This window comes from Stenella coeruleoalba, assembly GCF_951394435.1.
Source record: "Stenella coeruleoalba genome assembly, chromosome: 14".
NCBI classification, from domain to species: Eukaryota; Metazoa; Chordata; class Mammalia; order Artiodactyla; family Delphinidae; genus Stenella; species Stenella coeruleoalba.
Genome location: NC_137160.1, coordinates 45,920,592 through 45,933,881, shown reverse-complemented (window position 1 = coordinate 45,933,881; position 13,290 = coordinate 45,920,592). Strand labels below are relative to the sequence as shown.

At 40.1% G+C, this 13,290-nt stretch overlaps 1 protein-coding gene across 3 annotated transcripts in view; it reads left to right on the top strand.

The window, feature by feature from the left end:
- Positions 1 to 13,290, top strand: part of LOC307197437 (uncharacterized protein) — a 231,892-nt gene that overhangs the window by 40,673 nt on the left and 177,929 nt on the right. The window contains exon 3 of one of the 3 annotated variants that reach the window (XM_079943318.1): positions 11,124 to 11,327. The exons of the other annotated variants lie outside the window; for them this stretch is intronic. Within the exon in view, the coding sequence (XP_079799444.1) occupies positions 11,301 to 11,327 (27 nt within the window). The 5' untranslated portion in view covers positions 11,124 to 11,300. The remainder of the gene's footprint in view (positions 1 to 11,123; positions 11,328 to 13,290) is intronic. 3 annotated transcript variants of the gene reach the window in all.

The following is a 13,290-nucleotide window of genomic DNA, read 5'->3' as shown; positions in this document are numbered from 1 at the left end:
CTGTGTGGTTTGAAATCTATCTTCAGTGATTTGGATACGGCCCCACCTCGGCACTGGGACACATCACCTGCCCACCGTAGGGAGTGACCAGAGTTGCATTGCCAGGTAGTGCCAGGCCCAGGTGCATCCTCCTGCTCTAGGGGTAGTGTTGAGAGGCAGTTCCATTTCAGTAAATAATTGAAGCAAATGGTTAATTAAAGGAGAAAATCTGGTTTACTTTACCACTCACAGTGGACTTCTCTACACCCAGGTTTCATCTGCTTAGCTTGCAGAAATGAGACAAGTCACTCTTTGTAGAGGAAGCGCCTACAGAATGTGGGAGTGGGTGGGATATTGACATGTAAGAGAGAAAAAGGAGGTGTGACAGAGTGTTTTGTTAAGCCTGGAGCATTTGACAGGCTCAGAGGCTATGGCAATCAATAAGCTCTCCTCCCACAATCAGTAGACAGCCGTCTTCTTTCTCCTCCGCCAGATACTTATAACCTTCTTAATCAAATTGGAATTTATTGGTCATACATTCTCTTGTCTAGTCTCATTCAATAACAGGTCTTTATGTGCTAGTTGTTCCAAGTTCCATCCAGTTTCCCATTGCTTTCCAATATATGTTGTCCCCCCTATGCACTTCTGTTTGATTACAGCTGTTTCTGCTCTGATTGTAATTTTTCTGCTGATGAAATTAACCTTTTACTCCAAACAGTGTGTCCTAGTGACAACGCATCAGCTCTCTTTATTTCTTCACCACTTGTTTTTATATTTTTTCTTCCTACCTTGTGAAGCTGACAAGAATTTCTATTTATAAATGAAACCTACTTGGTTGCATGACTTGAACTACTGTCAAGTTCTGACTGTAACTTGGACATCATGCATGAGGGAAATGTATGTTATATTTTGTACAAATCTGAGTTGTGCTGCAATGCAATGGTAGAGAATGAGAACTAATTGGGGAGAGGTTAGGATAGTGAAGCAAAGCTATGAAATGCTACTGTTGCTGATGCAAACAGGTATTTAATTCGTTTATTAAAATGATGCTCTTCTTTTAAAACAGGTAATAGAAATGGAATCGCCTCTAGCAACCTCCTTTTCCTCTCACTCCTTTAACATTTAAACATCCTGTGCTTCTGTAATGGATGACAAAACCTGTTACTTGGCACAAAACAGGAAAGGCAGGACTTCAAATTAGGAATAGGTGTATTTTCTCCTAAAAACCTGCCTCTTCAACATTTTAGAAATATGCCTACTCATTCTTCATGGTGCTCATATCTGGCATTGATCTTTAAAACACAAATCCTCTTGCTAGAGTTTTCTTAAAGGAAAGTAGAAAGAATGACACATGAGCTAATGCCCTAGATTGCTTTTCTATGTAACAGGAACCAGCATGCTGTTTTGAGTTTTGGCTGCAGTATGGTAACGTCTTCTTGCTTTCAATTATTCAAACCCATTTATGTTTTTCATGCCAGGTTGGATAGGTTTGTATTTTTATTTTTCCCATTCTGAATGAGGCTCTTCGGATGAACTGTATCATCCCTAGGCTATTGCATGGGAAGGTAGCTTCTAACACCTTTTAAAGAGTTCATCTACTTCAAAGCAAGGAGTCTCTTCTTGTTGCTTACTAGATAACCCTACCCTTTTTGCCTCTTGACTTGCAGCAACCCGTGCTAGGGGCTCTCACTCAATGATGCCCTAGTCAGTAGATTTTCTTTTAGAAAGAAGAGGATTACCTACAGCAAGCTCCTTTTCAAAGAAGTAATTTCATGGGTCACAATCTATTAGCTGACAAAGTATAAACAAAAAAAAAAGAAAAAGAAAAAAAAATCAAGAATTGATTAGTTGATTTAGACCCCAGCAGGCTATACTGGTGTTCTATGTGTATTCCCAGAGCCAGCCAGAACCTCTGCTAGCCCACATTTGTTATTTATTTATTTTCAGCCCGAAGCACTAGCACTGATTGCAACAATTGAGTGACTTGGATGGCAAGGTGAACTGTGAAATAACAAAGTCTCTGTCTAGCTGGTCATGTGGATAATACCGAATACCGCCAGCCAGCTCCTGCCTGTGGCTATGTCAGCTGAGCTATCCAGAAACATTTTTTTCTCTCATTGATTTTTTAAAAAAATTTCTATAAAACCAGGATTGGGACCCAGCAGGCTTGGAATGATGCCAGCATCCCGTGGAGTCAGAAGAAAAGCCTGAGAATAGGAAGTATATCGACACAATTTATTGGACAGAGTGCAATAGAGGTGACAGAACAAGCTACTAAGGTGTTTGCTCTGTGAAGGCTTTTTAGGACAAGAGATTTGGGACAATGAACTACAAATGGAACTGGTGGTCAGGGTCAAAAGAAGTCTCTTTCAGCTCCTTTTGATAGAACAACTACTTTTGATTGCTGGGTAGAATAAAATCTTTGCATTCTCTGTTAATTTTTTTATACTGTTAATTGCTAAAACCTATTCAAAATAGCAGAATTTCCAGCTGTTGTCTTTGAATGAAATGACCTTAGGAAACAGAATTAATTGTCGTGTTCTTCCTTTGCATCCATGATAGTTCCACATAAAAGTTAAAGACTTCAGAATATGTTCTCTTCTTTGCAAAATACCTTAAAATATGCCTTACAAATAGTATAACATGTAATACCTAAGCTACTCAGGCTGCCTTATAAAGGGTTTTGTAAATAAACATATGTCATGTTATATTAAATAGATGTAGCTAAAAGTCTTGCACTGTCTCCTGATCCAACTCCATGCTGCCTACCCACACAGCAATGTGTAAATTTAAGAATCTATACTGACTTCCTTGGAAAAGCTCCCATAAGGACATTTGGCCAGATCTTTCCTGGTGAGCAAACCTTCTTCTGTGTGTACATTGGGAACTTTGAGAAAAGCACAGATATAAAACAAATATTGGGGAGTGTTTAGTTAAGAAAACAGTGATCATAGAAACGCAGCACATGTTAACAAAGTACAAGTCTTGGAAACAACATCTAGTTTTTACCTTTTTTTTTTTTTTAACAATTTTTGTAAATTTATTTATTTTTGGCTGCGTTGGGTCTTCGTTTCTGTGCGAGGGCTTTCTCTAGCTGTGGCAAGCAGGGGCCACTCTTCATCACGGTGCGCGGGCCTCTCATCGTCGCGGCCTCTCTTGTTGCGGAGCACAGGCTCCAGACGCGCAGGCTCAGCAGTTGTGGCTCACGGGCCCAGTTGCTCCGCGGCATGTGGGATCCTCCCAGACCAGGGCTCGAACCCGTATCCCCTGCATTGGCAGGCAGATTCTCAACCACTGCGCCACCAGGGAAGCCCTAGTTTTTACCTTTTTATTATAGATAATGGGGCAGATAAATTACATCCTAGTTGGGCAGAGTATATGATCCAAAGTGTCAAGATAGCCTTTTGAGCAAAAAGAATGTACAAATATTAAGAAAAGTCTAGCTGGTTGAATGATCATAGCCTAAGAGTAGTGATTAATGGATTAATAAACCAGAGGGGACCTATAAAGCTATTTAATTCAGAACTGTTTTGTTCTAACCCAGTTAGATATTTTTAGCGATAAGTTCAATGCTTATCAAATTTTCAGGTGATTTATAGTTACATGCTAGATAAAATTAGTATGTTTAGAAAGATTTCTATAAGGAAAAGTTTGATTGAAATTAATAAAATTAAATTAACAGAGATGGTGTAAAGTTTTCTACATTTAGGAAAAAAAATAATTGCATGAGGTCAGGATTCAGGAGGCCTTCCATGGCAGGTACAGTATTTGTGAAAAAGTCCTTTAGGTTTTATCTACATAGAAGATTCATATAAACTATCAGTGTGATGTGTCTGCCAGAAAGGCCAGTGCAATCACAGAAGTGGTAGAAGGGCTGAAGGGACATAGGTATCCATATAAGCTCAACTGCACACATGTAGAATTCCGTTGTCACAGTCAAAGGGACACAGATGAGTTAGAAATTATTCCAAGGCATGCAGAGTGAGTTATAAGAAATTTAAAAGTCTTTCACTATTTCTTTACTCATTTAACACTAATAATGTTCCCTAGTACCTACTATCGCCAACCTCAATGTCCAGTATCCTTTTGTAATCGCTGCTTTAATTGTCATCACAACCCCTTGACATGTAGTTCTTATATTCATTATCATTTCACAGATGAGGAAGCTGAGACTTAGAGTGGTTAAATGATTTTCTCAAAGTCACTGAAATACTATGTGGTAAAGCTGGAAATTTATCTGACTCCGGTGTCCCTTGCTATTAACCACTGTGCTATGTAACAAAAAGAACGCTACTCCCTTCCATGGTTACTTCAGAGTATAATGCAGGGCTGTACATTCAAGGTGCAATATACTCTGGTCCCAACCCACCTTTCCAGATGACTCCTTGCTATATCCTTCAATCCATCCAGTGCTCCAGCCCAGCTAAATGAATGTTCTGCTTTGTCTCAGCCCCTGTCCTTTGATCTTGCTGTTTGCTCAACCTGGAATAGCATCTTGCCTTGGCACTCCTGTTTAACTCCAACTTAAATGTGACTTTCTTTATGAGGCCTCCTGACTCCTTAAAATAAATGAAACAATCCCTCCTCTAAACCTCCACAGTTTTTAAATACATACCTTTTGCAACTAATAATACTTTTCTTCTAATACTCCTTTTTGTACATCCTCTAACTCTAATAAATAGTAAGCGGTTTGACAACAATGGCTATGCCTTTGCCTTGTTTCTCAAAGGCATCAGCTTAGGCTTGTGGCTTACACCTATTAGTGGTTCAATAAGTATTTATTGAATGAAAGAGTAACATGGATGTTTGTGGTGGGTGGCCTGGGGAGAGAATACTCTCAAGACTATCACGAAGGATTCTGTTAGGTGAGATACCTGTTGAAATACAGGTTGCTGTCTATTAAGTTGATCTGAAATCTGAGAAATGTTGGGGGTGGGACGTTATTTAGTGCTTGTATTCCAATGGAATTGTCTTTCAATAGAATAAAAATTCGTCTCATTTTGTCTATCATAACTGGGCCTATTTGGAAGCAGTTTGAGTCAGACTGGGGAAATCTAGAATTGGGAGTTTAGGTTATCTTGAACTGGGAGTTTAGGTGTCAATTTTGGGGATTGTCCTTATCTTAGAAAGCATTAAGTGGACTTCCCTGGTGGCGCAGTGGTTAAGAATCCGCCTGCCAATGCAGGGGACACGGGTTCGAGCCCTGGTCCGGTAAGATCCCACATGACGCGGAGCAACTAAGCCCCTGCGCCACAGCTACTATGTCTGCGCTCTATAGACCGCGAGCCACAGCTACTGAAGCCCACGTGCCTAGAGCCCGTGCTCCACAACGAAGAGCAGCCCCCGCTCACTGCAACTAGAGAAAGCCCGCACGCAGCAACAAAGACCCAACACAGCCAAAAATAAGATAAATAAAATAAATAAATTTATTTAAAAAAAAACGAAAGCATAAGTTGGCAGACGTGGTGGGGCTGGAGGAAGTGACAGATTTCCAAGTACAAGCATGATGAGATATGAGCACAGACGCCAAATCTCAAACATGGCTACTAAACCAAATGGAAAAGATGCCTCTTGCACATGACAAATCAAGCTGGCAGAAGAGTCCAAGATTTACGGTATCCAACCAGGCAAGGATTTTCATATATTTACTCTACAACATAGGGTAAGACCATAGGTTTTGAATGTCCGGGTTTAATTCCCAGTTCTGCGACTTCCTAACCGTGTGACCTTGAACAACCTACATAATTTCTCTGAGGTTTATTTTCCTCACTTGTAAAATGAAAGAATAGGAGTTTGTACTGACTTCATAGGACTAAACACATTAATGTACGTAAGTTGCTTAGCACAGTACCTTGCGCATAGTAAGGGCTGCGTAACTTTTAGCTATTATACTATTATTTATCTATATGTGTTTTGAGTGGCATAGTTTTGGTAATAAGGCATTAATGATACGTCCAGGTTAAAACTATCTGCAGTCACTTTTTTGAGGGTATTGTGGCTTGGTTGTTACTAGCATCGTGACCTCAAACAAGTCAACAAAACACTATGGCACAGTTCTTTTCACCTATAAAATGAACATATTAACTTTCATGTGTACCCTTAGTATTTTTAAGAATCAAAAAATATGATGCTTGGGACTTGTTTTTTAATCTTAAACAATGCTACAGAAATGGAAAATGTTTAATCATTCAACAGATAGCTACTGAGCCCCTTGTATGGATTCAGACTGCAGAAGAGATAAAGGGAAAGCATCTGAGGACCCTAGGGGGGCTTGTCGGGTGCTGGGGGGACAACTTCCCTGCGGTCTCCCAAGGCTGTCTGTGGTAGCATGACCCCGATTTGGCCTTCCACCTTCTGTATATTGTCAGCTCGTACATAGGGAATCCATTTCTCTAGCCAAAGGTGCACGTTATCAAAGCTCCTGAGACTGAATTATGAAATCAGAATGCCAACTTATTACTCCACAATAAGAAAATACAACTGCCACGCAGCCTGGAATCAGCACTCACGCATGCCTGTCACATTTTATCCTCATCAGCTGAACTGCAGAGGAAGCCAAGCTATAGCTAGAAGGGTTTGGGGTGTAAATCTGGAACTTGAATCACGGGAAGTAGAAGCTTTGAAGGTTGACCTAATGCAGTGAATCTTCACAAATGTGTCAGCCCCGCAAAGGGGCTACAACACCTGAAAACGCTCAGCTAAGGTTGCCTCTTCCTGGGTGTGGTTTTGAATTAGTGCTAACAATGCTCACCTCAGTGATTCCTTGTTTTTGCTGACATGGCTGACTAGTCTTTTCCTCTGAAGGATGCTTAACAAGTGAGCTAATAGAAAATAAAAAGAAACTATCTGTTGTTAACATCTCCTTTCCCACTTACACCTCAGGAAAGAGAGGCCAGCGTTGTAGAACCAAAGGTAAATTATCCTTATGCTACTTCTTCTCCCCCAGGGGAAAGTTCACATTGAGGAGAGATAAGGGAGAGCCAGGCTAAAGGGAAAAAAAGTGAGGTGAGGGACTTCCCTGGCGGTCCAGTGGTTAAGAATCCATGCTTCCTCTGCAGGGGGCATGGGTTCGATCCCTGGTCCGGGAACTAAGATCCCGCATGCTGCTTGGTGTGGCCAAAACCAAACCAAACCAAACAAACAAAGAGGAGTGAGGAAGGATGAGGGATTGGGTGGAGGAGTTCTGAGAGGCCTCTACCCTGGACCCTGGGTGGACAATCAGGGTTGCATGTTGGGTACCTGGGATGGGGTCCTATGCAGCCTCCTAAGAGGATAAAGAGGCGGTGTGACACAGGGATGCCTATGGCCTGAACATTAACCGCGGAGACCTTGAGACTGACGGTGAAAGATTTCTGTGGCCAGGCTTAGCATGGGAACAGAAGGCTGCTCCACAAGCTCAGATGGTATCAACAGTGTCCTAAGTAGACTGGAGAGCAGGGCGTACCTAAATGTTTTGGTCTATCTAAAACCCCTGGGGAAATTCCCTGGCATTCCAGTGGTTAGAACCCCATGCTTTCACTGTGGAGGGCCCAGGTTCAATCCCTGGTCTGGGAACTAAGATCCCACAAGCTGCGCAGTGTGGCCAAAAAAGTAAAACCCCATGGGACTCTCTCATGATCTTAGAGAACTGGAGAGCTCCATTTCCCCACAACAAATTATTAATAACTAATTTTCAGTCAACCAGATATGTGCATGTACGAGAAGGCTCAGAGTTGATTGGTCTGATTTTGAACTAAAAAGATATATTCATTTCGATCTTTTGTTGATTTTAAATCTCAGTCTAAGAGGGCAGCCTTTATTTTATTTCCCAATTCTTCGGAGAAACCTTCTTGTAGAATACATGTACTGAAAACACAGAGGGAAAATCCCCAGCCCTGCCATCCAGGAAAGCACTGTCTTCTGGGGATGACATACAAATAGATATGTCATTGGGTCATGAGGATACGACTGTTAAATGTCATTGCAAAAATTATGTGTAGGGTACATAGAAGTTCCTATTCCAGAGCTGGGTGGCAAAAAGGGGGCAAGTCATCAAAGGGCCCCCCCCAAGAAGAAGATGCCCTAACCCTTGTTTTAGGCAGAGAGCAGGTCATGAGTATGTTCCTGGAGGAGGCCACATTTGACCTTTTTCAAAGAAAGAAGTGGAAATGACTTACTCGGAGAAGGAATTTGCATGTAGAAATTCCACTGGGTTTGAGGCAGTGCAAACATTTTGGAAGCGTCTAATTTCAATGAATCAAATCTCTGCAAATATGTATGAAAATGACATTTCCTCAGTGAGTTGTTTATTATAGTGATTTTATTTTTCTTTGGCGGGGTTCGTCCATATTCTCTTATCCAGGCAACCCGCTGACCAAAGGTAGATAATCATGAGATGACTGGCCTGGATTATGCATGTTGTTTCTGATTAGGAAGCTGTCCATAGTCACTTGATCTCTTTGAAGCCTTGAACCTAAAATATTGTTTCCTTAGCAAAGCACTGAAGATCTGAGCCAATCAAAGCACTTTCAGGATATAATTTACTTACCTGTTAGAATGTAGTGAAATAATTCTTTGTAATCATTATTTATTGATCCATGGCTTTATCTCCCTTTATTGTTCTATCTGTTGGAAGAACATGTAAAAATATAAAACAGTGAAGTGATGCAGAACCTGAAAATTAACTTTGAATCTTCTGGGTTCTGTTTGGAAACATTTTCCCTTCCCTTCTGGGTTCTGTTTGGAAACATTTTCCCTTCTTTTGTAATGTCTTTTGAGTTGATGATGATTTTATTTCTTCAGTACTACTTATTTGCTCACTTATTCAAATTGTATATTGCTGAAAAACCAAAGGTTTAAGAAAAAGTTTGATGGGTAAGCATTAAAAATTGCAGAAGTTAGTGAAGATGAAATGATCCACTTAAAAATGGTCAGGGGAGGGATGTAATTACAGAGGAGCTGATGAGATGGCAAAGATGCAGTATTTGATGAGGTCTTATGGCTGTTTAGTTTGCTCTCAGATGATCAGATATTTAAAAACTTTGTATTTGAAAGCTAGTAAGAAGAGCACAGGATGAAGATAGAAGTGTGGCATATACCCGTGATATACTCAGACTATTAGAAGGTCCAGACAGAGCTAGAAAATACTTTAGAAAAGTGCGAAGAAAATATAAAAGATGCACTTAAGGTCTGTTTGGAACAAGAAAAAATGCTCAACTTATATTTTTGTCTTCTTGGTCAAGAAGACCATGGTTTTATGTCTCTGAGTGCATCAAAGCTAGTTCCTTTGCCAGGACAGCTCCTGCACTGAGCATCTTACCTAAAACACAGCCTATGTTCTCCCTCATTCCTTTTTGTTCTCCTCTTATTGGTATTAAGTTAAATTAATGAAAATGTACCTCAGAGACAGACTGAATTCAGGGCAATTAGAGATTTCAAGTCTGAGGATTCTTTGCAATTAACATATCAGGTATGATACACAGAAGTAGCTATGGTAGGGCATGGGGAGCAGTGTGGGCCAGAGACGTGAGGGGGAAAGTACACGATGAGGGGGGTCACGTCCTCAGGCATCCTTGGCCAAGGGTTTCTCCAGTTCTCCAGGGAGGAAGGAGTGTTTACACAACCATTTGTGAATAAATGAGTGGTTTTTTTTTTTTTTTTTAGTACTTTTACATGCAATTCATTTATATGAACAGTAGACTTGTCCACTTAAAGTTAAGTCAGTAGAAATGGTGTCTCCCTCAAGGTAGTCTATGGCATTTGTCTTAGAGTGGTCTATGGTAAAATAAATTTGGGGAATCTTGGATTATATGAGGTTATATAAATTTGTGCGTGAGAGTGCATGTCTAAGGGATTTCAATATATTAATAAGAGCATTTTCCAAATGTATTTTTCATAAAGACCCTGCCAATTATTTCTCGTGATTAGAATTCAGTGGAGTTCACTTTGGGAAATATAGGTAAAGGTACAACATTTGAATTAAAATTTCTCATAAATTGTTAACATCTTAATGTAGTACATGTAATAAAGGAAAACTCAAAGTATACAAAATATTATTTAATTCTTAACAAATTACATATATTTTGTAGGAAAAAAATGTAAAATGCTATTTCTTGGAGCTATTGACTGTGAAATAACTTGGCTTCACTTTCAACCAGAAGTAGGAGAGAGCTGTTTATTGCATTTAGAAAAGTGTTTGAAGAAAATATGATTCCTTTTATTATATAGAAAGGGGTAAATTGCACAAAGAAACAAGTTTTCTTTTTTGATTTGAATATCGCATTTTATTTATGCTAAGTCATTCCAGTGGCTGGTGTCTATTACAGATGAAGTACCACAGTGCCTTTCGGGCCTGGAGAATTCTGAGAAAAACCGTCTGTAACACTCTTCCCACTGTGATGTTTTACAAAAATAGTGAGAGAGACTCAGGGAGACAAATATATGCACAATATGCAAACAAACAGCTATACACACATACAAGCCTACACTTATTTTGAAACACACATATTTTAAACATAAATAGTGTATTGTATAGAATGGGGACGTTAAATTTCATTTAACTCCCTCCCCAACCTTTTTTTCTGAATTTATAAAATCCCAGTTAAAGAGCTCTCTCAGGCAACATTGTGCATTGTGGGAAGGACTTGAATGGGGCTGACTTCACTGATTTCTTGGTCTGTTTCGACTTCAGGAATGAATAGTCACCATATATACCCCCTTCACAGAGTTAAGCCTGAAATAGGTGTTTATCCGTGTCTGGACTTGCAATCCTTAGATGGACTCAGTCTGATTTCATATATTACTTACAGGGCTTCCCTGGTGGCGCAGTGGTTGAGCGTCCGCCTGCTGATGCAGGGGACGCGGGTTCGTGCCCCGGTCCGGGAAGATCCCACATGCCGCGGAGCGGCTGGGCCTGTGAGCCATGGCCACTGAGCCTGTGCGTCCAGAGCCTGTGCTCCGCAATGGGAGAGGCCACAACAGTGAGAGGCCCGCGTACCGCAAAACAAAAACAAAAACAAATATTACTTACAATTTCATGTGTTATTAACAATAATGGAACAGTAAAGTACCTGACGTGTTATGATTTGATGTAGATCTCATCCTTTTCCCTCCTATTGGTAGTACTCTCTTAGGATCCTAAACAAACCTTTCTCTTTAACTTTTAGAAAAAGCTTTGTTATTTGTTGAGCATTGATCACTGGTCCTGGCTCTCACGGAAAAAACGCCAACATTGCCCTGGTTTGTGGAGTGTTTTCTGGAAGCACCTTTGATAACGTCAGAAATGAGGTCATACTGTTCTGGGAAGAAAGTGTTTTGCATGAACTTACATTTCTTCTTCCATAATGGCAGAAAACAAGTCCTTGTCCAAGGTAAGACTTTGTAAAACTAAAAATTTTATAATAGTTGAATATGTTTTTAAAAAGCAGAAATTTTGAGAGTCTCATTAAGGTAGTTTCAGCTTTGTTTCAAATCAATTGCTAAAGTAATTGGTGATGCCCTTTCAAAAAGAGAAACAAAGTATGCACTGTTTAACATGATTCATCACTTTCCAGAGAAGGCAAAGGCAAAGTATAGTTGTTTTTTGTTTTTTTTTTGAGTGTCTCATAATTGTAATTTACACATACGAATCCCACAGGCATATGTCACCAACAGATGGTATTTATTAAAAATCCACATGCATTCCTGGATGGTTTAAGTGTCCTTCTGCTTGAAGGCAAAGAAATGGATTAGATGACCTGTCAAGGTCATTCTACTTAACTTTCAAGAGTATGATCTGGAACTGTCCCACTGCTTAAAATGGGTTTATTTTAAATATATGTCCAGGTTGAGTGTGTTCGCTGCAAGTGACACTATATACAACTTGAATCAGACTAATAGAAAAAGCACAATGTATTGACTCGCATATAAAAGGGTGTGGTTGGTGTTGGCATTAGTGACAACTGAATTCAGAGACTGGAATGTGTAAAGTCGGCTTTTCCTCTTTCTTCTCTGCTTCTCTCGGTGGAGCGCCCATTCTCTCATCAGCAGATAGACTTGGCGAGGAACATGGGTTCAGTAACGGATGCCTCAGTCACCAAAGAGAAAATACGTCTTTGCAGCTAGCTCTGATTAGGAATCTTGGGCAAGATTTTATTTGTCCCAGAGCAATCCATATAGCCAGATGTTGAAGTTTGAAGATTGGCTTTCCTGGGTCATGGGTCTTTCACTGCCCATGATCTTATTCATACCAGGATTAAGAAAGACAAAAGGAGATTTCTAGGATCTTGAGACTGCCCCACCCAGCCTCCAAGCCAATGACTTCACCATAACAAATGGTCCAGAGACAGTTTTAGGAAGATTGTAACTAAAACTGAATATTCACTTTTTCCTAAGAGTTTATCAGGATCAATATCTTCATGCTGTACGTATTCTTGATCTCAGTCTTCACCAGAAGTCCAGACCCCTCAAGACATATGTGGTTACCTTTATACACCTCCATTTGGCTCTAGAGATCCTGTAATCTGATATAATCTACACACTGCCCTAGTTACCATCCTTCTTCCTCTCTCCTCTCTCCATACCCCCACTGCCTATACACTCACCGTGCTTTCTGGAACTCAGGTTATTTTATCAGTAAAATTGTGTGTCATCTTTAACCTCTCTAAATACTGCTTTTCCCTTCTGGTTTTATTGAAACCTAACTTTCACTTGAGGATGTTGGATTCCTCTACAGCCTTACAGCCTGTTTAAAAAATTTTTTTTTCTCTCTTTCTCACACCGCATATAACACAATGCCTAGAGATGGTGTAATGTCCTTTTTTCTTTTATCACCATTCAAGTTCAGTTAGCCCTTCATTGCCCTAAAACCTGAGCTGTTTGAATTGCAGTGCCCCTCCTTGTTGCAGTATTTACCAAGTGCCTGGTAACTCTGCCTTATTTATTAGCAGTTTAAACATGATTCTTACCTTTTTGTCACCACCACCCTCCTACCTTTCTTCTGGTGACTTTAACATCAGTTAGATAACCCAGTCCACAGTCTGGCTTTTCACATCCATGAGCTGCTCACTTCCAATGATCATTTCCTCAAAACCAACTCAAGTATCCAACCCCTTGGAGGCACTCCACAGATTTTCATTTTGATAGGTGCACCTGATTCTCTCTTATAAGCAACCCACTGTAACCTCAGCATTTCCTGTTTTTCTAGCTTACTAAGTCTAGTATCACCTGCTTCTGTAATTATTTAGCCCGTAAAGATTTTCCAATCATTTGACTCTATTATCCTATCATATTTTTTTGTCATTGGTATCCTTCACATCCTCAGTATCTCTCCTTAGGTTAGATTCTACAATTCAT